The sequence below is a fragment of the Dasypus novemcinctus genome, chromosome 23 (genome assembly GCF_030445035.2).
Source record: "Dasypus novemcinctus isolate mDasNov1 chromosome 23, mDasNov1.1.hap2, whole genome shotgun sequence".
NCBI lineage: Eukaryota > Metazoa > Chordata > Mammalia > Cingulata > Dasypodidae > Dasypus > Dasypus novemcinctus.
In genome coordinates, this window is record NC_080695.1 from 19,586,100 (window position 1) to 19,613,462 (window position 27,363).

At 60.2% G+C, this 27,363-nt stretch overlaps 1 protein-coding gene across 1 annotated transcript in view; it reads right to left on the reverse strand.

Moving 5' to 3' along the window:
* Nucleotides 1-27,363, reverse strand: part of CASTOR2 (cytosolic arginine sensor for mTORC1 subunit 2) — a 57,901-nt gene that overhangs the window by 5,196 nt on the left and 25,342 nt on the right. Inside the window, exons 2-8 of the mRNA XM_058285961.2 lie at nucleotides 17,809-17,879; nucleotides 6,534-6,727; nucleotides 5,418-5,550; nucleotides 4,901-5,024; nucleotides 4,151-4,261; nucleotides 3,769-3,851; nucleotides 26-120 (exon numbers count right to left, since the gene is read on the reverse strand). Coding sequence (XP_058141944.1) covers nucleotides 26-120; nucleotides 3,769-3,851; nucleotides 4,151-4,261; nucleotides 4,901-5,024; nucleotides 5,418-5,550; nucleotides 6,534-6,727; nucleotides 17,809-17,879 — 811 coding nt within the window. The remainder of the gene's footprint in view (nucleotides 1-25; nucleotides 121-3,768; nucleotides 3,852-4,150; nucleotides 4,262-4,900; nucleotides 5,025-5,417; nucleotides 5,551-6,533; nucleotides 6,728-17,808; nucleotides 17,880-27,363) is intronic.

Here is a 27,363-nt window from a genome sequence, read left to right on the forward strand (position 1 = left end):
CCGCGCGGCCCTGCCCGGCACTCACCAGAGCGTGGTCGAACTTGAAGGTACTGATGTAGTAGGCAGGGATGTCGGCGGCCGCCAGGGGCTCGGCGATCTGGGCCACGATGCCACACTCGTCTGGGGGGAGAGGGCCGCGCTCAGACTCTGGGCGGCCGAAGCCGCCGGCTTTCCAGGCTCCCCCCTGCCCTCTGCTGCCACGGCCACCCTGCAACCGCCCTGCAACCGCCGTCTTCCAGATTCCCTGGCTCCTCGAAGGCAACGAAGCAGCCATGGGGCTGCCTAAGGCTGGACCCCGTCCCCTCAGCCTCCTCCCTGATTTCGAGGGGCCACTCAAGGGGTCCTCCTCCAGGAAGACCTCCAGGAAGACCTCCAGGGCCTGAGAACCGCTGTTCTCCACCAATGCAGTTCCTCGGTGTTCTCCCTAAAAGCTGCTGCTCGCATCTGGGCAATGATGTTTCCCCAACGCCTCCCTGGACTGTGACGCCCAAAGCCCAGGAATCACCTGGGGCTCCACCAGCCCTGACTCCGGTGTCACCCAGACCAGCACCCCCTCCTGTAACCCCTCCCCGGGATTTCTGCAGCGTGACCTGGCAGGTCTCCAGCTCTGCCTTCTGCTTGCTGTGCCAGGGCCCACGGCTGGGCCCGCAGACCCCTCTGGAGGCCCTACTGGGCATTGGCAGTCCCGAGAGCCCTCACTGTAGAAACAGCTCTGCGGAAAAGGGGGGTGGGGGCAGTGGGGGCCTCGGTCTGTGCGCCTCACACGTGGGTTGTGCAACAGATTCAAAAGGCTGGGGACCAACCAGCGTTTTCTAAAACGACACAGAAGAGAAAACAGAAGAGAAAACAGAAGAGAAAACAGAAGACGAGACAGCGCAACACGGAGCTAGGGCCAGTGTGCTTTTGTGCAACTTTGTTTGCTGCGTTTGCGTGTGTGCTGGGCTACGCCGTAAAATATTTACTCCAGCCCGTGGTCAAAAGCATATGGGGGAAACAGACTTGGCCCAGTGGTTAGGGCATCCGTCTACCACATGGGAGGTCCGCAGTTCAAACCCCGGGCCTCCTTGACCCGTGTGGAGCTGGCCCATGCGCAGTGCTGATGCGCGCAAGGAGTGCCCTGCCACGCAGGGGTGTGCCCCGCGTGGGGGAGCCCCACGCGCAGGGAGTGCGCCCCGTAAGGAGAGCCGTCCAGTGCGAAAGAAAGTGCAGCCTGCCCCAGGAATGGCGCTGCCCACACCTCCCTTGCCGCTGATGACAACAAAAGCAGACAAAGAAACAAGACGGAGCAAACAGACACAGAGAACAGATAACCGGGGGAGGAGGGGAATTAAATAAATAAATAAATCTAAAAAAAAAAAAGCATATGGACTCCTTTGCCTGCCAGTCTAGGATCTTTCAGATTCTCACTAAGCTCTTTTTCTTGCGGGAATATTTAGGGCTTTAAGTATTACTCTGAAACTGCAATGTCCCAGGAAGCAAATGCAGCCACTGCCTGCCAGACCTACGCCGCTGTGTCTTCCGTGCCCTCCCTGCCTGCCATCCACAGCGGCCTGAGAGCAACGCACAGACTTTTGCCAATGGAAGCGATTTGAGTTCCATCTTCCCATCCCTTCGTCCTGACTCTTTTTTGCTAATGTTATTACACTGAGCGTCCTCTGAGAGATGGACTCAAATCTTTGAGGATCAAAGCTGGGGACAAACAGATAAGCAAACATGGTATGTCTTCCGGCCTGTGTCTCCACGAATCCACCTTCCACGTGGCCTCCCAGGCACCCCCGGCCACGTCCCTCCCGGCCACTACCTCTCCTGCGGTGTTCCCTCTGCCTCTGGGGTGAGGTCTGCAGGCACCCCTCAGCCTGGTATTCAGGCCCCACTCCCCTGGGCCGACCTGTTTGCACTCTTCTCCCACCTTCCTGCCTTTGGATGCTGTGCCCTGGGCCCAGCTGCGAGCACTGTGCACGGACAAGGCGTCAGGTCACCCTCCGTGCCTCTGCCACCCCCTCTGCCGGCACTGCCTGCGCCTCCCCCTCTGCCTGGCAAATCCTGACTGGTTCAACAACCGGTTCCGGAATCGCCTCCTCTGGGAAGCCTTCCCGTCCTGGACCTTCTCCGGGCCACCCAGTCCTGACATGACAGTGACCCCCGCTCATGGAGCACGTGCCTGTGCCAAACTTCTCATTTTATGTGTGGGATGACCCAAGAGGCCAGTCCTAGGATTGCCCTCATTTACAACCGGGAAACTGAGGCTCAGCGCTTCAGCAGCTTGCCCCAGATCACAAGGTTACTTTCAGCTGCCTTCACGGGGACGTCCCTCGAGTGGACAATCGCAGCTACCACCCCTCTGTGAGCCTGTCGGAGCACGGCCGAGGCAGGCAGTGGGACCCGGCTCCCTTGGCAGGTCAGCGCCTGGCCACCTCCATGTCCCAGCAGCAGAGGCCCAGGGTTGACCTGACAACCCTAAGGAACGGTCTGGGCTTCATCTGGAAAGTTCCGCTCTCCATCTGTGGAGATCAGGACCGACTGATCCCTTCCACTAAAGGCTGCTGTGACACAAGCTCATGGGCTTCCTGGAAACAACCGTGACTCACCAAAAACCTCTTTTGGGTTGAAGCCCTTGGACCTAGCACGACTAGCCGAAGGAAATCATTTCCAACGAATTCAAAGCTTTCCTCGCTGCAGTTATTTTAACAGGTCACCAACCCACGTCTATGGCTGGGTAAGTCAGGTAAACCGTCCCACAGACATCAACTGGCCCTTCCAAATGAGGGGCATGAGCCCTGCAGCACCTTGGGAAATAATTAAGGAAACGACCTTTCTACTGAAGACACTGTGTGGACAGGTGTGCAAACAGCGTCTGGACCAACTATCAGGGAAGCGGTGGCTTTTCTTTTGTGTGGTCATGCTGTCGTGGTGATGCAGGGGAAGCTCCTCCTTCCTAGAGAGAAAAGCCCAGCTCTCCACAGAGGGGATGTCTGGCGCTTTTGATGAAACGTCCCAGCAATTACATTTACTTCTTTGAAGGAAAAGCATTAGAAAGCGCAAGAGTCATTACCTTGGAGTGGTGGGTCTAAGCAATGATTTTTCTGATAGAGCACCTGTCTACCATAGGGAGGGTCCAGGGTTCAGACCCAGGGCCTCCTGACCCGTGTGGAGCTGGCCCATGTGCAGTGCTGCAGGGTGCAAGGAGTGCCATGCCATGCAGGGGTGCCCCTGTGTAGGGGTGTCCCACACGCAAGGAGTGCACCCCATAAGGAGAGCTGCCCTGCGTGAGAAAAGCACAGCCAGCCCAGGAGTGGTGCCGCACACACGGAGAGCTGATGTAGCAAGATGACGCAACAAAAAAGAGACGCAGTTTCCCGGTGCTCCTGGACAATGCAAGCAGACGCAGAAGAACACACAGCAAATGGACACAGAGCAGACAACAGGGGGAAGGGGAGTGATTTTTCTTTTTTTAAGGAGGCACTGGAGATTGTATGTGGGAAGCAGGCACTCAATCTACTGAGCTACATCTGTGCCCCCCTTAGCCTTTTACCACTTGCCCAATTTCCTAATAATAAGCACATATTAATGTTGGGGAAATAAGAGTCCGATGGTGGAAACCTGCTCTTCCTGTCCTCCATTGGCCTGGTCAAGGGACTGCGGATGACAAGGCCTCGGGCTCTCTGAGCCTCAGTTTCCCCACCCACACCCACTGAGCGGCTCCTGGAAGGGCTGCAATGCTCGCTGCGCCCAGTGCCCCGCCCCCAGTGAGGAACCCCCGAGGCTCACCAAATCCCAGGGGCTGTCCTCCAATCCGCACCATCTTCCAGAGCTCCCCAGATGCACTTGTGAACAACAGATTACTGGGAAACCTGAGAAGGAAGTGGGAGAAAAATCCCAGGGCCAATGTTAACTGCTTCCTTGGCCAGCCCTCCTGGAACATTCCGTCCTGGTCCTCGGGATGCTGGCAGGGCCAGGGGGGGGTGGGGCAGAGCTCAGGGCCCCCCAGGCCCACTCCCTCTGCACCCTCCTCAGCGCGGGGCAGGGAAGGCAGCGACCGGGACTGGTGCCTGGCACAGCAGCACCACTTGCTCGGGCCATTCTGAACGGCCCTTCCCAGCCCCGGGGACAGGGGGGCGTGGGACGGGGGCCCCGGTTCGGCCCGGCTCACCTCTGCTGGGTCTGCACATCCATGACCAGGGAGATGTAGCCCTCGATGAGGGAGAAGGAGAAGAAGCGGATATGACCGCAGTCGTCGCCGGCCGCCATGGAGTCCTTCACTCTGGGGCCAGGGGAGCTGGTGAGGGCCGGGTCGTGGCCGCTGCCGCACCCCAACACCAACCCCTGCCCTATCCCCTGCCTCGGCGTGAGGGGCCAGGGAAAACTGCTGGAGACCCTGAGCAAGCGTCTCTCCCTCGGTTTCCTCGTCTGAGAGGAGACGGTGCCGCCACGCTCAGACGCGCTGGCCCTGCCTGGGCAGGGACTCTGGCCCTCGTTCGCCCACACCTCGGGGGCACGGTCTGTGGTCATCGCCAGCTCCCTGGACCGTGGCCCCCCTTACCTGTGGCCCCGAACGCCACAAAGCCACAGGGAAGACACAAGGGGTGCTGCCTGCCCAACGGAAAACCGAGCCCCGTCCCCTCACCTGACTGCGCCGCCCCTGGAGCCGAGTGTTCACTCTGGCGAGCTTGGCTGGGACACTCACGACGCCTGCGTGTATGTCTGCTGCCTCACCGAGTCTCGGGGTTCCCAGGGCAGGTCTGGGGCTCCCAGGCAGAGCCAAGACTGCCTCCCACAGACTAGCTCCCAAGGCAGAGCTGCGTCTCCACCCTCAGGCTGGCCCTTCTCGTCTCCCCGTGGCCCACCCTGCAGCTCCCTGCACCCAAGGGTGCCGAGGGTGGGTGAGGCCCAGGCAGCCTACCCGTTGGAGTAGAACATGACGTCCATGAGGAGAGTGGCGACGGCGGGCAGCGTGTCGGGGTCCAGGCTGGTGACGCAGAACCTGTTGCTCGGGCTGGACAGCGGGTGGATGACTGGCCGCTGGACTACAGGGCACAAAGACAACGGGGCAGCTAGGAAGGGGGTGGGGGGGCCCAGGGGAGGGGGCTGGTGTCGGCCGGCCCCGCAGCCACCTGCCGCAAGGAGGCCTGGAATATCCCCCCCCACCGCCGCCACCTGGGCCAGCGCCCAGCCCTGCCCCCGGCACGCCAGGCGGTGGCCGGCCCTGGGAGACACTAAATTCCCGCTGCGTAAGCCGGCAGGTGGCGTGCTCGTTACAGCAGCCCTGACGGAAGGACATGTGTCGTGGGCGGGGTCTACTGAGACCCCTGGATCGCGGTGAGGCACGGTGGGCGGAGGCCCGGCCTGCGAGGGGGGCCGTCTGGGGCGGCGCCCGGCTACTCCTCAAGGCCCCCCCTGCACAAAGGACCCCGTCTCACCCAGCTTGGGCTTCACGAAGCCGTTGGTGATGCCGAGGTTGTCGGCGGCCACCGTCTCGCCGTTGACGACCCGCAGGATGGTGAACTCGGAGGACAGGGTGTGGGTGACGAAGGGCAGGTCCCGCTCGCGCACCTGGGGGCGGGAGGTCGGGCTGAGTGTCCTGAGGCCCTGGGCCCCTGAGCCTTTCTCTGTTTCTGCCCCAGCCTCGACCTCCTCCTCCTCCTCTTCTCCGCCTCCCTGGAGGAGGGAGACGGGGCTGGAAGGAGCCTGGGCCCGGGGTGCTCCCTTCTCGGGGGCAACGGGGATGGTGCATGGGGAGACGGCAGGCCCGGGGCCACGGAGCGTGCGGAGCCCCAGCGTGGCCCTCGCAGACGCCGTGTCCAGGCCTGTCCCTGCCCCTCCCCAGGCCCCCAGGCCCCCAGGCGTGGGCTCCCTACCCACCCCCTGGTGGGCCAACGGCAGGAAAAGCCCCGGCCACGGGGCCACAGGCGCACTCCCTGCCGCCACGGGCCTGCAGGCCAACGCGACCCATTGCCCGGGGAAGCACGGGGGGGCGGGCGTGGAAACCATGAGGGAACGGGGGCCACGGAGCTTCAGGGTGAGGTTTCCCAGCAAACCACCGTCTCCAGGTGAGGGAGCCTGCGCGAGCGTGAGCAAGCCGTGGGAGCGCGAGGGCAGGCGGAGCACGTGTGGGCGCGCGGGGAGTGTGCGCGAGCCAGAGGAGCATGCGTGCGAGGGCGTGCGAGTGGGTGTGTGCGAGGGGGCAACGTGCCCGAGGGGTGTGGTGGAGTGAGATGTGCACGGACGTGCCCCTCCGCATGTCTGGGGGTGCTGGTGCGAGCCGGGGGCTGTCTCTAAGTGGGGGAGTCTATGTGCTGGAGGAAAGTCAGTCCCTGTAGGGGCCCGTGCCTGGGGGGGGTGTCTGTGCCTGTGGGGGGGCGTCCGTGCCTGTGGGAGTCCGTGCCTGGGGGGGGGGTGTCTGTGCCTGTGGGGGGGCGTCCGTGCCTGTGGGGTGTCCGTGCCTGGGGGGGTCCATACCTGTGGGGGGGTCTATGCCTGTGGGGGTCCCTGCCTGTGGGGTGTCCGTGCCTGGGGGGGTGCATGTGGGGGCTCACCAGGATGAAGTCGGTCTGGTAGGTGGAGAGCATGAACACGGAGATGTTCTGGTCAGCCAGCGGGGCGATGACGGACTTGGCGATCTTGGTCACCCCGATGGGCTGGGAGCTGGAGAAGCTGCCGCCGCCGGACACCACGTTCAGAGCCAGCCAGGTGGCGTCCGCCACGCTCAGGTGCTCAGAGGAGGGCAGCTCTGGGGGACACAGAGGTGGCCCCTGAGGCCCTAGGGCAGGGTTGGGGCCAGCTGCAGCCGCTCTCGCCTCGGTTCCCTCCCACATCAGGGAGGACCGGGTCCCACAAAGCCCCTTCCTGGGAGGACTGAGTGGGGAAGGCCATCAGATAACTCGGGGTGCAGCAGGGAGCGCAGCAGAGTGGGGGCTGCATGGGCAAGGGGTATAGCTGCATTGAGCCTCGGTTTCCCTGGCTGTCAAGGGGAGGTTAATGGGCTAGACTCTCATAAGGATGGAGTGGTGGTAAATGACTTTTACTGTTACTTTTATTTTATATTTTAAAGACTTATTTATTTTTAAAATCCTCCCCCCCGCCGGTTGTCTGCTCTCTGTGTCCATTCTCTGTGTGTTCTTCTGTGTCCGCTTCTATTCTTGTCAGCAGCCCAGGAATCTGTGTTTCTTTTTGTTGCGTCATCTTGCTGTGTCAGCTCTCCGTGTGTGCGGCGCCATTCCTGGGCAGGCTGCACTTTCTTTCGCGCTGGGCGGCTCTCCTTACGCAGGCTCTCCCTACGCAGGGGACACCCCCATGTGGCACGGCACTCCTTGCGCGCATCAGCACTGCACATGGGCCAGCTCTACTGAACCGTGGACCTCCCATGTGATAGGTGGACGCTCTATCCATTGAACCAAGTCTGCTTCCCTTACTATTACTTTTAGTTCCTATGTCCCTTCTGTGTCAGGTGCTGCGATCAGCACCGTCACACGGTGTGGCACTGGCCTCATGGTTTTCAAACTGGACTCCTGGTAACTCCCGGGGGCTGGAGCTGGGCAGGGAGGCCAGAAGTCAGGGGTAGGGGGCCCTGGGCCTTCTCTGGAAGAAGCCCCGGCTCCAGGAGGGCTCAGGAGGAGACCACCGAGTTCCTCCTGGGAGCCTGAGGGTCCTGGGGGGACCTGGCTCCGGCAGGGGTCGTGGAGGCGCTGAGTGACCACCATGCCTGAGTCTCCCTGGCGAGCTTGTGCAGACCGAGCATCCAAACGCTGGGGCCACCCTCCACCTGCTCCGCTCATAGGCATGGCCACACGGCCGAGCACAGGCGTTCCCAGGACTGGTTCTCGCCCCGCCAGGCCCCTGCTCGGCCCAGCGCGTACGAGGCCCCGGCCGCAGGGGCGAGGCCCAGGGAGCGCGGCCCATGGGCTGCATGCTTCCCCAGGCCTCTGCAGACCAGACGGGACTTGGTCCCGCCGCACGCTGCCCACAGCAGGTGTTCTGAAAGGGCCGGGCCCGGCCTGAGACCACTCAGTAAGAGCGCCAGGATTCAAACCCCACACCCGCTCCTGGGATCCACGCAGGAAGAGGCCCCCGGTCCCTGAGAAGGGGCGCAGAGATGGCCGAGACTGGGGGGCTGTGGCCACGGCTGCAGGCAAGATGGCACCCAAGGACCACGGGGCTCCCACCTGCCCTGCTCTGGTCTCCCTTGTGACCACAGCGGAGGGAGCCCCTTGGCCAGTGGGGGCTGGAGAGGCCGGAAGGGCAGGGCTGGGGAGGGAGCTGAGGAAAGGCTTTGGCAGGCCCTGCCCCTCCAGGCTCCATCTGCTACCTGGGATCTCAGAAAAGAACTTTCTCAGCCCCAGGACGACCTGAGGAAAGGCGCCCCCCTGATATCTGGGCTCCAGCTCAATTCTGACAGTCTACCTGGGGCAATGCAGGCGCTTTCCTGGGGAGAGGGGTGTCGGCCCCCGCCTCCGGTCTCAAGGATGTGCAAGAGCAGACGCAGGAGCCATAGAGAGCTGGGGACCCAGAGTCTAGCTCCTGCTGGGTGGACCAACTCCCACCCAGGCGCCCACCCCCAGGTCTGCCTGCAACCCTGGCTAGACGCTGGGTGGAAGCAGCCCGGGCAGCAGCGAGCTGCTCTAAAGCAGCTTACATGATGAAACAAATAGAAAAGCCCCTTCTCGTGAAAGCAGAACCCCAAAAGCCTTCTTGGGAAAATCCTGGTAGGTTGTCGACGTCACTGCATGTAAGCACGACAGAACCACGTCAGCTTTTGTGAACTCACCCTCTGTCCTGCCGAAGCCCCTCGCTGCTCAGAGCCGCACCCCGCGGCCTCCCATCCCCTTTGGAGTAAAAGCCCAAGTCCCTGCAATGTGCTAAGCCGACACCGCCCAAAAGAACTTCTGGTGACGGTGGGACAGGCCCACGGCTGCGCAGCCCTCACCACGTGTGGCTGCCGAGCACCTGAAACGTGGCCAGTGAGCCTGAGGGACTGGAGGTTACACATTTAAACTCCACCGCCACATGTGAGCAGCTGCCGCATCGGGCAGTGTACGTCGGTGGGTGCCGCGTGCCTGTCGGCTCCGTGTGGGCAGCGCTTTCTGTCCTGTTCCCTGCCGATCCCAGTACTTGGTGCACGGAGGGCCTGCTGTGGCCGCTGTCCCCACCTCTCCCAGCCGCCCCACACCCTTCCCGGCTGCACCCATGTACCTTCTCTGCCCCTCCCCCCAGCTAAGTGTCTCCCACTGGGGGCTGCCACGCCAGGTTTGGGGTGGGAGTGGGGGAGACCACCTTCGACATCACCCCACGCTCCTAGCTCTGACTTGCCAGGGCTGGGCGAGGGGCACGGAGGGGGCCAGCATCACTGCCACGCAGGCCGCCCCCCAACACTGCCAACTCCTGTGACTTCTCAGCCACCATGAGGATAAGCAGAGCTCTGTCCCTCTGTGCATAGAGGCAGCACTAGCCCAGAAGTTGGTCTGTTCCCCTGCACCCCTTGCCCCCCTTTTCACAGAGCAAGCAGCTTGGGCCCAGAGAGAGCAGCCGATGGGCCCAAGGTCACGGAGCGGTAGATGTGACGCTCTGGCTCGTCCTGCCTCCGTGGGGCGTGTCCTGGCCCTGCCTCGGCCGCTGGCCCACCATGGGGTGGTCACAACCTGGGGCGCCCCCTCACGCAGCCTCACGGCTCCACCAGGCTTTCAGTGCAGGGCGGTCCCTCCCACTGCCCCCACCCCAGACCAACCTGCCCCCTCCCCTGGTTCCACATTCTGGTTGGGGGCTGATGTTCAGCATGGGGGGGGTCTGTCCCTGGTCGAGGTCCCCAGTGGTGGGCAGTCAAGAGCACGGGCCGCGTCAGCGACCAATGCCACCCTGGCTCTGTCCCCCGGGGGGACGCCGCGAGGAAGCTGCTGCGGCGCGGCGGGAAGGCGCCCTCCCTCCAAGTTGGCGGGGGGCGGGGGGGGGGGGGGGTGTTATTTTTAGCGGGTGCTTGCGTAACCAAGGCTCTGCCCCAGGATTCTCTTGGCAGGTTTAGACAAGTTGTGGGGGGTCCCAGTGAGAAAACCACGGCCAAGGAGTCAGGAAACGGGGCTACGAGGCGGGAGGGGGAAGCGGCGAGCAGCAGGCAGGCTGCCCCTGTTCCGGAGGATTCCGAGTCCAGGGTTGGGGCAGGGGTGCAGCGGGTCCTCCTGCCCTGCTCCTGGCCTCAGGGCGCCGCCCCCCAGTCCTCGGCCTCCGGGCACAGCCCCTGGGGCTCCCCGAGCGGCAGGCCTGGCCCCTGAGGGAACGGAGGTCAGCGCTCCGTGGCTTCCAGAAGGGCGTGCTCTGCCAGACGCCGGAGCTGGGAGTGCAAGGCTTCTCGCCTCAGGCGCCTCAGGGGCTGCCCGGGTGGCAACTCCCTGCCCCATCTTCTGGGGGTGTGTGGGGGCAAGGCCTGGGACCCATCCTCAGCGGGGGCCAAGCCACAGGGGGCCTGGGGAGCCACTCCGGGGCTGTGGAGACGAGCCGCTGGGAGTCTGCCCAGAAGCGGCAGCTTCACCCTTCCCTAGAGGACACATGGACCCATTCCAAGGCCAAAATGGGTATTTCTGTCACTGCCCATCATGCTGACCGTAAAAATAGCCTCTCCGAGCTGAGGACACTCCTTGGTTGAGGAGGTAAGCATCCTGCCACCCCTAGCCACAAAGGCTGGCCCATCCTGTCGCTGGGTGGGGGCTGCCAGGGTCCCCCCTCCCCCCACGGAAGGACCTGCGGTTTCCCCGTGTTCCTCAGGCTCTACCGCCCCGGTGGCACGTCAGGTGTCCTGGAGCCAGGCGGCGGTGGTCAAGGCTGGCTGTGTGACCTTGGGCAAGGTCATTGCCCCTCAGTGTCTTAGTGTTGAAATGTGGGATGACGACAAATGCGGGAACCATTCCAGAAGACGCCTTGAGGATTAAATGACATCATCTCCCAGCAGGAGCTTCGAGGAGAGTCACTGCCAGGGGCTTTTTTGCATCATGTTCGGGGGGTTAGTTTTGCAGATTAACCTTTCCAGGTGGCAGCTGGACAAAATGTACCATGAGTTTCAAAAATAAACAATTTCACTATAAAAAAAAAGTATCTGCGTGTGGGGCAAAGGCTCGGGGACAAGGACTTCGAGCCCAGAGGGGTTTGAAAGGAAGGCCCGGGAGTGTCCCTAAAAGCCCAGTGACAGGATGGGAAGACGAGCCCCAGTTCGTCTGTGACGGAACCCTACACATTTGTTTCAACAAATATGTGTGCTAGCTAGAAAATACATTTTTGCACCACCAAAGAAATCTTGAATATGAAATTTGCATGCAATCGTGAAATTCTGTCTCATTACTTTGCCGTGGTAAGTAGGAGCAGGCTCTCATTTCCAGGAGATAAATGCTGACGTACCTGGGATGGAGCAGCCCCGCTTTGTTTCCAATGGTTCACTGGACGAGGCACACGTGTGCACGTGTACTTGCGCAGGGAGAGAGAAAATAACAGACACCAAGCGGTAGCAGCGGGTGCGTCTAGTTCCCGGGGAAGGGCAGGGGGTAAGCTTTCGACTTGTCTGCAGAGCTGAAGATTGTCCTTGGTGGTTTGGGGCTGTGTCTCCCCAGGACAACATGTCCTTAAATCAATCCATTCCTGTGGGTATGAAGCCACTGAAATAAGGACACTCTGATGAGGCTACGTCAGTTAAGCTGTGGCCCAGGAAGGGTCTTAATCCTGTCACTGGAGTCCTCTATAGGAGAATGAAACTCAGACAGAGAGGAGACGCTGCCAGAAGCTGAAAGTCGACGGAACCGGGAAGAGAAGGGCGAGACCAGAGAGGCCGCCATGTGCACTGTCCCGTGACAGAAAGCCAGGGGCCAGGGAGGGCCGGCGGCCAGCCCCGGACGCCAGTCTTGGGCAAGAAAGCATTGCCCTGATGACGCCTTGATTTGGACTTTCTCTTAGCCTCAAAGCTGTGAGCTAACAGATTCCCATTTTTTAAGCCACCCCATTTTATGGTATTTGCTTGAGCAGCCAAGGAAACTAAAACATGACCAAATGTAAAGAGCTACGGCGGGCGGCGGGGGGTAGGGGCGTGGCAGCTTTTGAAGGCTACTTGGTACTGGAAAACGAACATAAGCCTATACTGAGTGGAACAAATAAAAATCATTTAGCAACTAGGGACCAACGTCACACGTAAAGGCATGAGTGTGGAAATGTGGCAGCCCTGGGGAGGCCAAAGGGCCTCGCTGCCCCCACAGCTGAGGGCTGGAGGCTGCCACGCGGGCATGTGAAACGACGGGGAAGGCGTTCCCTCCAAATGCTGGGGTGCATGGTGCCCCTGGCCCCCTGTGGGGAGCCCGCTTCAGGACCAGCTGCAGTCAGGCCTTTGACCGGGCGGGGACGTCACTTGGAGGTGACGGCCTCTTGGGGGCACTCCTCTGCCCTCTGGTGTATGAAATTGAGATCATGAGCTGAGAAAGAACAGGCGGCAGTGCTGGTGGACGCAAGAGGACTTTCCGGCTGCCAGGGGCTTTTCGAGCACCCGTGCCTTGCACCTTCAGGTTCGCTCCTTACTCAGCTCTGAGAGAGGGGAGCTGCAGGGAGCTGAGTGATTTGCTAGAATCACAAGGAAAGGGGGCTGAGGTTGGGTCTGCACCGGCATCTCCCCTTCTCAGCCCAGGAGTTACTATGTGACATCCTCCTCTCTCCGCCTTTTGACTATGACCCACGAATCGCGGCCCGCCCTGGTTTTGCTACGTGTCACCACAACACACCGCTGACCCCAGGTACAGGTAGGGGGCTGCGACGCGGTGAGGGCCAGTGCCACGGAGCCCAGGTCAGCACCGGGTGGGCACCTCTACCTCCAGCTCTAAGGTTCTGCCCACTACCTGGATGCCAGGCTGGGGGGGGGGGGGCTGCTGCTTACGCCCCAGGGGTCCCTGAGATCACTAGGCACAGCAGTTAGCGCTCATTAAACCTGTAAAAGGTGCAAACGTGCATGCGCATTCCTCTGCACAGACAGCACCCATCCGAGGCGAGAGCCTCTTCCGTTCCCATTAAACAAGGAACTCTGTCTAGGGCACGTTATTTACATCCCACTCCCTCCCCTCCAAAGGCTCTGCTTAGCTTACGTGCACAGCGGCCGCTTTCTAGCTGGGAAAGCGTAATGCTGGCAAGGTTTCCAGTGACCAACGACCGAAGTTCCTGGCTAAAGTCAAGGCCGGCCAGGGAGGTCCTTGGGTGAGCAGCAGCGTTTGCAGGAATGAGGCGCGGAGCAGCCCTTCACACTGGGGGCACGGCCAGCAGCCCCCGCCGCTCCTACCTTCGTTCCCCTTCTGAGATGGAGCCTCCCAAGAGAAACTCAGAGGCTGAGCCTCGCACTGCAATGTCCCCACCCCACCCCCACTCCTGGGAGCCTCCCAGACTGCCCCAGGCCGCCCAGGCCAGCCCCTCTTCTCCGCTGCGCCTGAACCTTGCTCTCTTTAGAAACCAACCATCACCTCACTCCGCATTTTTCCTTTCTCAGGCTGGAAGCTCCCTGTGGCACCTCCTGCTTCGAATCCCGCCTTGGCCTCTGTGGCTCTGTCGCTGGCAGCAAGTTGGGCAAGTCAACGTCGGTTTTCTCACTTGCAAATGGGTCTTTGGTCTCTACCTTTTGGGCCACTGGAGTGATTCCATGAGAGGCTCCATCCTCTCATGCCAGCACCTGGCAGGGAAACCGAGGCACACCAGCGGACGCTAACTGCTACACGATAGGACCATACCTTCCCCACCTGCAGCTCCACGCCGAGGGTGGGAGAGACTCTGACCGCTTCAACAAACATGTGCTGCTCTTCTCGGGCAGCAGAGGATAGCCAAGCAGCCGCCGTCTGCTGATCAGGAAACCCTGCCAGGAAGGGGACCCCTCGCCGTGACGTCGCACAGTTAAAGCAGCCAGGCACTGCCCCCGCCTCCACTTTCACTGAAACCTGCTTTCCGGTCCTGCCTTCTCTGAACTGAAGACTGAGAGATGACCCCTTTGTCATTGGCTCTGGCCCTGCCCCTGGGAAAGGTGTGTGCAGGGACCAGACGAAGCAATTCCAGGAGGGACGAGGTCATTTTGACAGCCCTGGGGAGCCTCAGGCTGGAGGAGCGGGGGATAAAGTCCTTCCCGGGCCAGCTGAGGGTCTCGGCCCGCGTCTAAAGACCTCAGTTTGAACTGAAACTGTTTATGACACCCAGGGAGGGCCCCGACCTCACACTCCCCCCTCCTGTGTGCACTCCAGGGTCCAGCCTCTGTGACTGTCGCAGCTCAACAACCTTCAATGGCTCCCTCCTGCCTCATCTTGCCTTGCTTACCTCTTGCTTGAACCTCCATCTCGTCATCTCCTTTCTAGAGAAGAAGCTCCTGCTCCCCTCACTCACTCCACCCTCCACCTGACATGTTCTCTCCCTTCCCAGGCTCCCCAGTCCTTCAGAGCCAGCTCCAATTTCACCTCCTCCAGGAAGCCTTCCCTGACCACCTGAGTACATCAGAAAGGGTGATCCTAGGGAAGGCTCCCCACAGTCCTCCAGACCTGAATAAAGTTGCATGGTGGTGGTGGTGAGGAGGGGCTCCTGTTGGTTGACAGGGGAGCTCAGGAGATCTGGAATCTTCCTTGAATTCCTCCTCTCTTCTCATTGCCCACCTCCTCACTTGGCTTCTTGCTTCTGGCTCCTCTTCTGGCAAGCCCCCGAGATCTGCTGAGACCCTCCACTGGCTCCCTCTTGCCCTCAGGACAAAGCCCCAGCATTTCTCGCAGCCCTTTCTGGCCTTGCCTGCCCCATCCCCTCCTCCCACCCTTCTCACAGGCCTCCCTGGGAATGCCGGGCAGCCCACTTCCTGGGAGCTCCAGCTGCACAGGTGTGCTGTTCCCTCTGCCTGGGAAGCCCCCTCCCCTTGTGGCTTTCACCTGGTGGACTCTTCCTATTTGGTCAGCTTCACCTCCAGCCTTGCCTCCTCCTGGGGGCCCTCCCGGACTGCACACCCACCCACTGGGCTGAGCACCTCCTTCTGTGGGTGCTGTAAGTCTGGTTGTGTCTCCTGGACCACAAGGACTGAGGTTCGACTCCTGGAGACAGCTGCAAATGGTACTGGTCATCATGCCTCGGGTGGGTTGGACAACATCTCTGTACCTCGGTTTCCTCCTTTATAAGATGAGGAAGAGAAGAGTAGTTTCCAGAGATTAGAACAGTGTCCTTCAGAGAGAAGCACTGTCGGGTGGGTAAGCTGAATCCATGTGAGCTAAGGCTGTGAGTTCAAGTCCAAACTCGCTAGTGTCTCGCCCTGTTACCACGGTCTCCTGCAGAGCTTCCTTTGTGGCCTGCATAGCATCGACCCCAATGGCAACTTGACAAGCAGAGGTGTCATTAGTGGCCGGCAGGACAGGCGGCTCATGGGGTCAGAGGTGGTCTCTCCATTTCCAGCTGCATCTCTGGACCCAGCAAGCTGCTGGCAGGTAGCAGGGACTCCATAAACGTCATCTCCTGCCAGCCCCGGGGGCTCAGAGCACCCAGCACTCACCGCGTGGCGTCTCCTGGGTGACTGACAATCCCGCAAACACAGCCTTCGGGGGGGCTGCACAACCAGCCTGCCAGGTCCGCGGTGACCCCCTTCCCCACGGCGTTCCTCCCATCTGCTGCCTGGAGAGGTACAGGCGGCCACAGCTCGGGCGGTGGATGAGAAAAGACACTCCGGGGGGTCCCTTCTGCCTCTGAAGAGCCCCGAGGCTCGGCAGCACAGAAATGAGAATGTGTCTGGGTGGCCCAGCACACACTCTTGGCCTGACTTGCGTTTTGCGGAGAAGGTGGTAGCTGTGTTTGTGGCTGCTGCGCTCAGCCCAGGGCCCCGCACAGGGGCAGGGGCTGAGCAGACGTGTGCCGAATGAGGGAGTGAGGCGCGCGAGTGGCCAGACGGAGGCCTCTGACGAGGGTGCCGGGGCTTGCCCTTGGGTCCCTGCCCACTCTCCCTGGGCTACGGAGCAGGAAGCACACGTGGCTCGACCCTGCTCAGGCCACACGGCTGGCTGCTCTGAAGCAGGGAGGGACACCTGTGCCTCCTGCCGACTCTGCGCAAGGGCACGTGAGAATGCCACAGAGCACAGCTGGGGGAGTCGCCCTCTCTGGGGCCTGACGGCCTCACCAGCACAGAGGGTCCAACACGGCCATCTCAGCGACGGTACTGGGAACCATGAAACGGTCACCTCCGACCCCCTCACCCCGTTTCTCAGATCCCATTTAGGGATTAACCTGAGAAGACTGTATGCTTGGGCAACCCAAACACGTTTTCATTTTCTTATGGGCACTAATCCCTCTAGGCAGAAGTGCTGAGAATCATGGCACCTACGTTTAAGAAACTTATAAACTGGGGAAGTGGACATGGCTCAATGGATAGAGCGTCCGCCAACCATATGGAGGGTCCAGGTTTCGATCCCCAGGGCCTCCCGACCCGTGTGGAGAGCTGGCCCACACACAGTGCTGCCACGCGCAAGGAGTGCGCCCCGCAAGGAGAGCCGCCCTGCGTGAAAAAAAGTGCAGCCTGCCCAGGAGTGGTGTCGCACACATGGAGAGCTGATGCAGCAAGATGACACAACAAAAAGAAACACAGATTCCCAGTGCCGCTGACAATGCAAGCGGACCCAGAAGAACACACAGTGAATGGACACAGAGAGCAGACAATGGGGGAGGGGGAGGGGAAATAAATAAATGAATTAAATAAAAAAAGGAACTTATAAATTTATCATTAAGAACAACTTCAATTCCTAGGTGTGGACAACTGGATACGTAGGCATGGCATATCTACCACAGGACGTTTCAGGTTAAGCAAAAACAATTCTATATGTATTATGATCATAAGCAAGTTAAAAAACACACACAGCCAATAACCTATGCATAGGAAAAAAGGTGGATGGAAAAACACGAGCAGCTTTCTTTGGGGTGGAACCCTGGGTTTTGAAAATGTCTCATGCCCTCTCTGCAGTATGAGGAACATAACAGCGGCTCAGTGCCAGCAGCTCCGCCGCTCCCTTCTCTGTCCCCACTGACACGGCACAGGCGCCAACACGTCCCAGAAACAGACGTGTGTCCGTGAGCGCAGGACCCGGCGGCCCCGCAAACATCCCACAGGTGTTAGGTATTATTTTAGAGCAGGACAAACCCCATAAACTTTAACAATAAAAAGAGAAGGGTCTGAGGGAAGGGGAAATGGGGAGTAAAGCGCTCACGGGTATGGGGTTTCTTTTTGGGATGATGAAAACCTTCTGGAACTGGACAGCGACTGGACCACTTTGTGAATATACTAGAACCACAGACTTGTATGCTGTGTGTGTGTGTTTTTTTAAGGAGGTACCAGGGATTGAGCCTGGGACCTTGTGCCTAGGAAGCAGGTGCTCAACCACAGAGCCTCACCTGCTCCCACGGACTTGTGCATTTTAAAATTAAAATGGTGCATGGGGTGGTATGTGAATTACATCTCAGTAAGAAAAAAAGGAAAACAAAAGTAATAAGAGGATCACATAACCAGGTTTTCTCCAGGGGAGGTGTGAGGACCGAGGACAGTTTGAAGCACGTGCACGTGGCAGGTGCGCGGTCAAGCGTGTTGCTCTCTGACTGTCCGCTGGTACCACTGTGCCTCACTGACCCTCTGACCTCCAGGGCCCCGGCAAGGGCACGGGGAGGGGATGGAGGGCTCAGCCAAGGGCGGCGGCGGCGAAGGAAGCGGACTCAGCGACTTCTTCACCGGCCAGCAGGCGGGGACAGAAACAAGGAGGTGGGCGGGCAGCGGCGACCCGGGGCCAGGCCAGCCGGGCGCCCAGGGGTGCAGCCACTTACCCAGGAAGCCCTCCTCATCGACGATGATGGTGTAGTCCTCCGGCGTCTCGGTCAGGCTGAAGAACTTGCACCTAGGGCCAGGACAGACGCGGGACAGCGAGTCAGTCGGGCTCCTCCTGGGAGGCCCCCCGCGGCAGCCCCGCTCTGCCCCCCTCGGTCCCCGGGGCAGCGTGGTGCAGCGCGAGACGACTCGGTTTCCCTAGAGCTCCAGGCCAGGGTGCTGGCGGCCTCTGGCCAGTTCCTGCCTCTGCCCCCGCTCCCCCTGCCTCTGACCCAGCAGGTCCCGGCTGAAGCCTAGAGACGCTGCACCTCCCGATGTGGGGACCACGGGGCCAGCCCCCCCGAAGGTTCCTCCCAGGCTGGAAAGTCTTTCATCTCCTTTTTCCCAGGGAAAGGAAGCAGCCAAAGGGTGGTTCTTGGTGGGGGCCTTTTAGTTCAACCACCAGGCCCTGGCTCGCCGTCTCCCTACAGGACCGCCCAGCCCTCGGTACTTCCTTCCTTGAAGAGGGAGGAGCGTAGCTGTCTGTGACATTTTGGGGGCAAGAATTCCTACATGGCCACCCATCATCTTTGGAAATATTGTTTGGCTTGGGGCATGTGCTGCTTGCACACCACCCCCCAAATCTAGACCAAGGATTCCCTGAGGACAGGGACTGGGCGGTGGCCTGTCCCCCTGTACCACATCCCCGTGGGCCCTCGGGGGAGCGTCAAGGCTGCCAGCCACTGGGGGCTGGCATCACCTGTCCCTCGATGCCCATCCCCCACCCCCATCCTGCCAGACCCACCCCCAGCACCCCAGGGGCTGCTGCTGTGCCTTTAGGGACTCACCCCAAGCCCAAGCCCCAGCCCGAGCCCGAGCATGCACAGGCAGCGGCTTGGAGGAGACAGACCCACGGTCCTGAGCGGACGCTGCGCGGGCTCTGTGCCCAATGCATAAAGCCCACCCATCACGCGAGGCCGTACAGAAGGAGGCCCGGCGAGCAACCCAGCAAGGGCCCGAGTATCACTTTCACGAAGATTCAACTGGAAAAGGAAGCTGGAAGCAGACCCAGCGCTGCCGGGGACCAGGGCAGCCAGAGTGTCCACAGCGCTCCCTCCTCGCGGGCCGCCCCTCCCGCCAGCCACCCTGCAATGCTGCAGTCATTGAAACAGAAAGCTCTGAAGCACCCATTTTCATTCCCCCCCAGGATATAGAGCAACTGGAAATCTCACACGTTGCTGCGGGAACAAGAGTGGTAGAGCCGCTCTGGAATACAGTTTGGCAGTTTCTCATCAAGTTAGGCAGGCTTGCCCATCTGACCCAGCAGTCCCATCCTCGGCATCTCCCCAAGAGAAATGAAAGCCTAAGACCACGCGAAGGCCCACGTACAGGCATTTACAGACTCGTTTGTAATCACCCCAAACTGCAAGGGGACGCCTCCGCGCCCTGGAACGCAGCTCAGCGATAAAAATGAATGAAGTACGGCACCCTACGGCAACACAAATGAACCGCAAGTCCACGTTCCTGCGTGAAAGCAGCCAGCCTCCAAAGCCTGCTTTCTGGGGTCACGGACGTGACATTCTGGAAAAGGCACAATGATAATGACGGAGAGAACCGATTCGTGGCTGCCAGGGTCTGGGGTGGGGGCGGAATATAAAGGGGCACTGAGGAGCCTCTGGGCGGGGATGGGACGATTCTCAGTCATCACAGTGGTGGGCATGTGACCCCGTGCTTGTCAAAGCTCAAAGAACCGAGCGCTGGAAAGGTGAATTTTACCGCTTGTAAATTAGACCACAAGAGGACTGACTTAAGAAGAAAAACACTTGTGCTGGGGTTGTAATGAGGTTGGCATTCTCTTCCCCTGATTACACCCGCCAACAGCACGCAAGCGTCAATTTCCCTGCAGCTCTTTGGTTTTCAAATTACATCTCTGTCTCTGCCTGTCCCCTATCCAATTTGCAACTATTGCCTGGACAAATGAAATCTATAATTGCTTTGGGGACGACAGCAAATTATCACCTTCTTAAGTGGCCAGCCCGGCACCGCCTGCGGGGTCTGGCCAGGCTCCTTCCTGGGGACCCGTGAGCACCCAGGCTCGGAGGTCCCTTGAGTCACCAGGTTTCCACGAGCGGGCACTCGCCGGCTGGGGCAGCACTGCCCGGCTGTCTGCAAGGACCCCAGGGGGTGGGGAGGGAGGACCTGTGGGTGTGGTGCTTGCAGCCCGGGCCCTTGTGGCTGGAAGAATGCTCAGAAATCGACCACACGATTATTCTAGAGTGAAAACCCCAGCAGGAGGTGACTGCGACCTGGGGGCAAGTGGGGTACAAACATGTCATTGGCCTGAGCTGGCTCCTGGAGCCGGGGGTCTCTGAGGCCTGGCCAGCCACTGGACGTCAGACTCAGAACATGCACCTTGGGAATGCATATCGTGGCAGGGCACATCGTGGGAGGGCACGCCCTAGCGGGGACCTGGCAGTCGGCCCCCTACACCCCGGCTCCCAAGTCTCCCTGCACCTGCCTCCTCCTTCCATTCCACTTCCTGCCATGGCCCCTCTCGTCTGGACGATGGTTGTGGCCTCTTCACTCATCTGGCCTCCTTGCCTCCCCGGTCTTGTACCTCCAGCGGTTGACAAGTGTCCTGCCCGCAGCCCAGCACTCCCTCTCCTCTTTGTTGGCTGGAGGTTTCATCCTTCAAGCCCCACACGTGCACCTCGTGCCGGTGAAAGCTTTTCACAGCTGCACCGGTTGCCTCCTCTCCCTCACCTCCTGCAATAGAGGCCTCCCTTGCCAGCCTTCAGCCTCACACGGGGCACACATCATGAGGCTTCCAGGTCCCTGTGGATGGCTGGGCCCCTGGAGGATCACAGCTCTGGGGGAGTTCATTCATCCTAGCCACCGTGAAGAGGGCCCTTAGAGTTGGGCAGTGCACAACCTGTGCAATAGTGCATGAAGGCCCTGAGTGTTTGTGATCATCTATTACAGAGAATACTAGAGGGGTCTGCTCCCCTGTTGACCAACTCTGAGAGGTAAGGACTGTGCATTTTGTTACACGCCTGGTGCCAAGGCCGGCTGGGCGGAGAATCAACACTCCACCGCTGTGGCCTGAAGACACGCACCTGTCCCTAAAGCCAGAGAAGCTCCAACCAGAACAAACCCTGCTCTCTCGGGGGCGCTAAGTCTCCCATTCCAACCCCGTCCTCTCCAGTGAGTCATGGCAGGGTCGACACCCCAAGGCTGGGCCCCCCAACGTTGTGTCTCCCTGGCGTTTCATCTACAAGGGACTGCAGAGAGGACCAGCACCCAGCCAGCGCCTCGCTGGTGCCCCGGGTGGGAAGGAGGACACCGTGCCGCCTCCGTGGCCCTCAGAGAACAGGATTCGGAGCAGCAGTTGGGGAGAGGCCAGGGCTGGGCGGGAGGCAGCCAGCCGTGCAGTCGAGAAACCTGGGCTCCAGCCCCACGTGGCACCTGGGGGCCACAGGCAGCTCTCCCCCCGGGAAAGCTCATTCCTCGGCACAAGGAGGGGGCAGGGCCAGCGTGGACTCGTTCTCAGCCCCCCGGGTGAGAACCTCAAGGGCCGAGCCACTGAAACGAGGCAGAGAGAGATGACCCCTGATCCATCAAGTCTAAGAAAGTCCCTCAAGAGCAGCGAGAAGCCGGACAGCTCCAATCTGATCCCAAGAAACTGGTCTGGTGACAGATCCACTCCTTGGGAGTGGCAGTGGACAGCCGGGCTGCTGGTGCATCATGACTTGGGGAGACAGGGGGTTCACACTCGTCTCAGTCTATGTGGAGAGGGCGCTGAAGTGGGGCAGTGCACAACCTGTGCACCTGCATGTGATGGTTGTGCGGGAGCAGCGAGGTAGAAGGGAAACAAAACCCACAATGCTGTACAACGAAGGAAGGAGACTGTCCGGCAGCCCCGGGAAGAGGCCCAGCTCATTATGGTTCAGGACTCGCCCCAAGAATCAAGCTGGCCCCCTGCATGAACAGGGCGCAGGACAGGACAGCCACGCCGGGAACCTGTGTCTGTCCAGAGCCTCACAGCCGGCGGGTAACATGCCCTGATGGGCTGTACCCGCTTCACCTGGATCCCACCTGCCATCCTCAGACCTCGGAAGAGCTGTCACGGACCTGGGGTGCGCCTGTCAGGTTCAGCTGCCTTGAGGGTTGAGGCGGCTGAAGGGGAGCCTGTGGGGAGGCTGCACACTGAACCCCAAGCAATGAGCCCGGCCGTACAGACCGCGTCTGCCTTCCACCAGGAAGCCAGCGAGGGGCTGACGGTGTTGCTTCACAGCCACAGAGCCGGAGCCAGCCGGAAACCCGTGGCGGCGCTGACCCCACCTGGTCCCCAGCTCTCCAACACGCCACGACGCGACTGGGCGGGTTCCCACAGATGCTAAGCACGTCCGAGCACAGGGACCGTCCAGATCGGGGGAGCCTGACAAGGGGCCACTGCGTGGGAGCACCGCCGGCCTCCGCCTCACCTGCCAGCCTGGCCATGGCCCCATGCCACAAAGCTCATGCTCCCCAACTCCTCTCTCTCCAACACCACAAAGACTCCCCGACACAGCCAGGCTCTGCGGAGGTGGTGACCAGGGGCTCCGAGAGGCGGGGGCTGTTTTGTGCCCCAGACCCTCATCTCTGGCTGGGCCAGTTTCCTGCAGGGTGACGATGCCAGGCCCTGCCGAGGTCACCTGGGTTACCTGCCCGCTTACCATAAAACAGGATCACACCTCTGGATTAGAGCCTGGCCAGTCCTGCTTTGAAAGGAGCCCAAAGGTTTTCACTGCCCAGAGGAACTGCCCACCCAAATCACAGGGGCACGCTGGCAGGCCTCAGAGCAGGCTTTCTGCACTCCCAAGCACCTGCTCACAAACCCGATTCCTTTGCTAAGGAAGGTCCTCTCAGGAAGTGGATGTGGCTAAACTGATAGAGCATCCATCTACGATATGGATGGTCCAGGGTTCGATCCCCAGGGCTTCCTGACCTGTGTGGTAAGCTGGCCCATGTGCAACGCTGCTGTGCGCAAGGTGTGCTGTGCTACAAAGGGGTGCCCCTTGCAGAAGGAGTGTGCCCTGCAAGGAGAGCCGCCCTGCATGAAAAAAGCACAGCCAGCCCAGGAGTGGTGCTGCACACATGGAGAGCTGACGCAGCAAGATGACGCAACAAGACACAGTTTCCCAACACACAGTGAATGGACAGAGAGAGCAGATGGGGAGGAAGGGGAAAGAAAGAAATAAAAAATAAAAATCTACAAAAAAAAAAAAAAAAAAAAAGGTCCTCTAGTACCTGTGAACAGCCACTTTGGATTATGGCCCAAGCTCGAAAGCCAGGGGTGTTCCTTGCAAAACCTTGCTCACGCAGCCTAGACCACGGGAATTTAGCCACACTTTTCCCTGCAGGATGTCACAGTGAGGAGACGAGGAGCCAGAGTCTGCCCCTCTTCCAGATCCCCCACCTGGCAGCTTTCTGCCAGGGGGCACCGACGGGGCGCAGCAGCGGCCGCCTGGCTGAGCTGGCCTCACGTGTGGCCACGGGACTTCTCTCCCAAAGGAAAACCAGGCAGCACCGTGCGTGTCCAGCTGGCTTTGTTCTCTTAACCAGCTGTGAGTTTTTAATCTGACTAGCCTGGGTCTTCAAAAGGCCCCTTGTGTGACTTACGGTTCATTTCTATTGTCTTTACAATTAGAAGTGGCGGGGGCAGGTTTTCATTAGGAAAATGTCTCATACGGGTCCTGCAGTTTGAAGGGCAGCTGGAGGAGGAGAGTTTTTTCCCTGCAGGACGGAAAAAAGTCTGCTGGCATCTGGGGCTACCAGAACCCAATCAGACAGCACTTTGCAAACTGTTGGGTGAGATGCAGAGAAGGGGCAAGGAGAGCAGAAGGAATCAGAAGGGTCTGGATAAAGTCCCCTGGAGACCCAGTAAGAGCCTAATTCAATGGCAAGACCATTCAGTCATTCAACAAACACTGCCCTTATGTGACAGGCAGTGTTTGGAGTGTACATGGGATGGGGTGGGGTGAACAAAACACACAGAGTGTCAGGCGGTAGTGAGTGCAGTAGGGAAAGGAAAAAAAATAGCAGCGAATGGGGATGGGAGGGACGTGGAGGGGGGCTGTGATTTAAAACGCAGTAGGGACGGGAAGGCCCCCACGGAACATGCAGGAGGTGAGGAGCAAGCAGGCTGGTGTCCCAGCAGGACCCCCCCAGCCAGAAGGCAGGGACCATGTCACGCCTGAGGTGGGACATGCCTGCAGGGTGGAGCCAGGCAAAGGGGCGATGGCAGGGGCAAGGGGTGACAGGGCAGGGGAGAAGGTGCAAGGCGTGGCGGCCGCCGTGAGGACCCGGGGTGGGGTGGGGGGGTGGAGGGCGCTGCGCTTTCCTTAAAGGAGGCTGGCGGGCTGTACTTGTGGCCCGGGCCTGGCTGCTCACGGGGGTCGTGGGTCTGTTCGTGGCCAGGAAATCGTAGCCAACAAACTGGGGGAGGCGAGACTGGTTTAGAAATAAGAGGCCAAGGCAGGGTGCAGTCTTTCGTGGCGCGTGCCTCTGCTCAGGGCTGCTGCGGAGAGCCGGTCCCAAGGGAGGTTGGCAGGCAGGGAGGCGTCCGGCCCGTGGCCCTGACCCGCTGCTGTGGGGCTCCCCACCACAGAGGCCTGGAAGGGCGAGGAGCCAGGGGCGTGGGGCTGCCTGCCCTGCCCTAGGGGCCAAAGCCCAAACTGGGAGGCGGCCAGGGGCGGCACGAAAGCAGCACAACCTTCCCAGGTCCGCTGGCTGGGACCCGAGACTGGAGCCACTGGGTGGCCGGAGCCCTGATGCCAGGAAGGCACCTGGGTGGGGAAGGACCCACCTGGGTTCTGTGGGCCCATATGAGGCCTGAGTGGGGGTTCCCTTCCTTCCCAGGGGGCTCTCGCCCCACCACCAACTGCAGTCCTCGAGTACACAGGTTTAGGGTTAGAGGAGGCCGGGGCAGCCCATGCCAGCCTCCCTGCCTGGGGCCAGGAGCCTCTCCAGGGCCTCCCACAGGAGAGCCAGCGCTCCTCCTTCTCGGGCCTCAGTCACTCTGGCCTTAAGGAGTGCTGCCTGTTTCTAGGTCTATTCCTTGGGGTCTCTCTCACTGGGACCCACAAGCCCAGATCAGCTCCCGTGGGCAGCCCAGAGCCTCCTGTCCCAGGGTGGGGGCACAATCTACATCAACGGGACAAACAGGCGGTGTCCATCTTCCTATCTCACAGACAGGAAAACTAGGTTCGGTTAGGCTAACGAAGTGTCCGGGGGTCCACCGGGCTGTCTCGTGGCCTGAAGCAGGCCAGGCCAGAGCTCCGCAGCAGCACATCCCCCACGACCGGGCTACTCCACTGAGGCTCCCCCTGAGAGAAACTCTTGCCTACGTGCAACGGGAGACAGGGACCAAGAAGTCAGCAGAGTCTGTTCTCAGAAACAAAAACCTGGAGGCCGCTGTCAGGAGGGCAAGTCTCTGCGCAGAGCAGACCACCATCCGGTGTCAGGAGGAACGCACGTCAGGGACGTGCAAAAGCAGGAATGGGGCTTGGCAAAGGAAAAGCAGGTGGGAAAGTCAGCCCGAGCGTCCCTTAGGGCATGGCACTCTTTTTACAGGGTTAAAAGCAACTGTAATGTTAAAAATACTGGGAGCGAGTGTAGCTCAGTGGTCGAGCACCTGTTTCCCATGTACAAGGTCCCAGGTTCAATCCCCAGTAACTTCTAAACAAAAATTACATATATATATACATACACACACACACACATCTCAAGGACGACATATAGTTGCTATATAACTACATAAAGGGGAAAGAAGAGGTGGAGGAGAGCAGGGGTAGAGGAGGGCAGGGGATGGAACGGGGAGGTGTTATGGGGGTCAAGGCCCCCACTTTCTTTCCAGGTAATGGCACTTGTGTGTTCTGCTGCATGATTAACATTGACGGCTTAGCTACAGAATAAAAGTGGGTGCTGTGAGGATGGAGGAGGGTGAGGAGCCTGGGCTGAGGCCCAATGGCTCCAAAGCAACGGCTGCAGGTGTGTCCTGGGAGGCAGAAGCTGCTCTCTGGGGGACCTGGGTCAGGGGGACGATCAGGCAGCCGGTGGGTGGGGTCGGGGGTCCGGCAGAAGGGCATGCAGCACCCAGCCACAGAGCTGGAGCCAGGGCAGGCCTCTTGGAGCAGAAAGGATGGGGGCATCTGGCAGGAAACGAAGCCAAAGAGCCGACCCAGAGGAAGTGGCCAGAGAGGGGTCCTGGCACGGAATGAGGCGAGAGCCCCCTCAGCCCATGCGGGGTCAGCCAGACTGCTACAGGGTTCACCGTGGCTCCCCAGACGTGTCTTCACTCCCCAACTTGGCCCGTGGGGAGGCAGGGAATGGAGTCCTGATGGTGCTGTGGGGTGAAGGTTCCGGGAAGAGCCATGCTTTGGGGTTGGAGGGCCTGGGTTTGAGCCACAGTTATGATGCCAGCCCTGGGGTCTTAGATGAGTCACACGGCCTCTTAGCCCATCTCCCACCCCCAGAGAGGGGACAGCACCACCGGCCGTGGGGACCAGGGTGCGAAGTCACCATGTGGGCGCACAGCGGCGGTTCAAACAGCGCCGGGTCTTTCCTTCCCCCTACCCTGAGCTTGATAACGGCACTGACAGTCCCTTGGTTTTCTGACATGACCGGAAGCTCATTCGACTTTCCTTGTCCATCTTTCTGCAGCTGAGAACACACCCAGAAGCACAACCTCTTACCTTTCCAAGGATGCCAACAGCTTTTTGTCAGCACAATAAAACCACGAATTAAAATATCCAAGCCTAAAGCGCTCTGTGGGCCTCCTGCCTCACCCCCCAGGCCCCTGCCACTGCCGGTCCCTAGAGGGCCCCGATTATTACACAGCTGTCGGAGCCAAGCTGTGGCATTGCATTGCGGGGAGGTGTTGTCCCGTTGCCTGGCAACTTGGGGAGTGCCCCTGGCCTCTGTGAAGCCTCCTGGGTCACCTAGGGCCTCCTCCTCTCCTGCGGCCTCGGCGATGGTGTGTCCTGGGTTGCCCCCATCCACAGATGCCGCTGTGGCCCCTCCCAACACTTCTCCTCAGCGGTGACCTCCCGCTCGGGAATCCCCCGGGGCCTGGCTCCTGTCCGTCCCCAGCCTCGCTGACCTGCTCCCGCCCTACCGAGTCTCCCACCTCTCTCCGGCCCGCACCTCAGCACCCCAATCGGCACCTGTGACTTCTGAGGCCAATCAGAGAGGACGCCCCTCACAAAAATGTCTCTCTGAATTTTCAGTCTTATCCTTTCTCTCTGGCTTCAGAAAAACGTTCCTGAGGCAAACTCCTTTCCCTTTTTGACCCGTTCCCACAAGCCCCTCTCTCTCCCAGGAAGGAGTCTCTGCCTCATACTTGGCTTCTCCCTCCCGGCCGACAAACAGGCTCAAGTTTCCTTCAGCCTAAATAAAAGTCTTCCCTCATCCTCATCTCCTCCTCAGGCCACCACCAAACGTGCCTCTGACTCCTCACCAACCCTCAGCCCACTGCCACAATCCCTCCAGCTGATCCCGCCCAGCTCACGGCCGCCCTCGGCCTGGCCAAACCG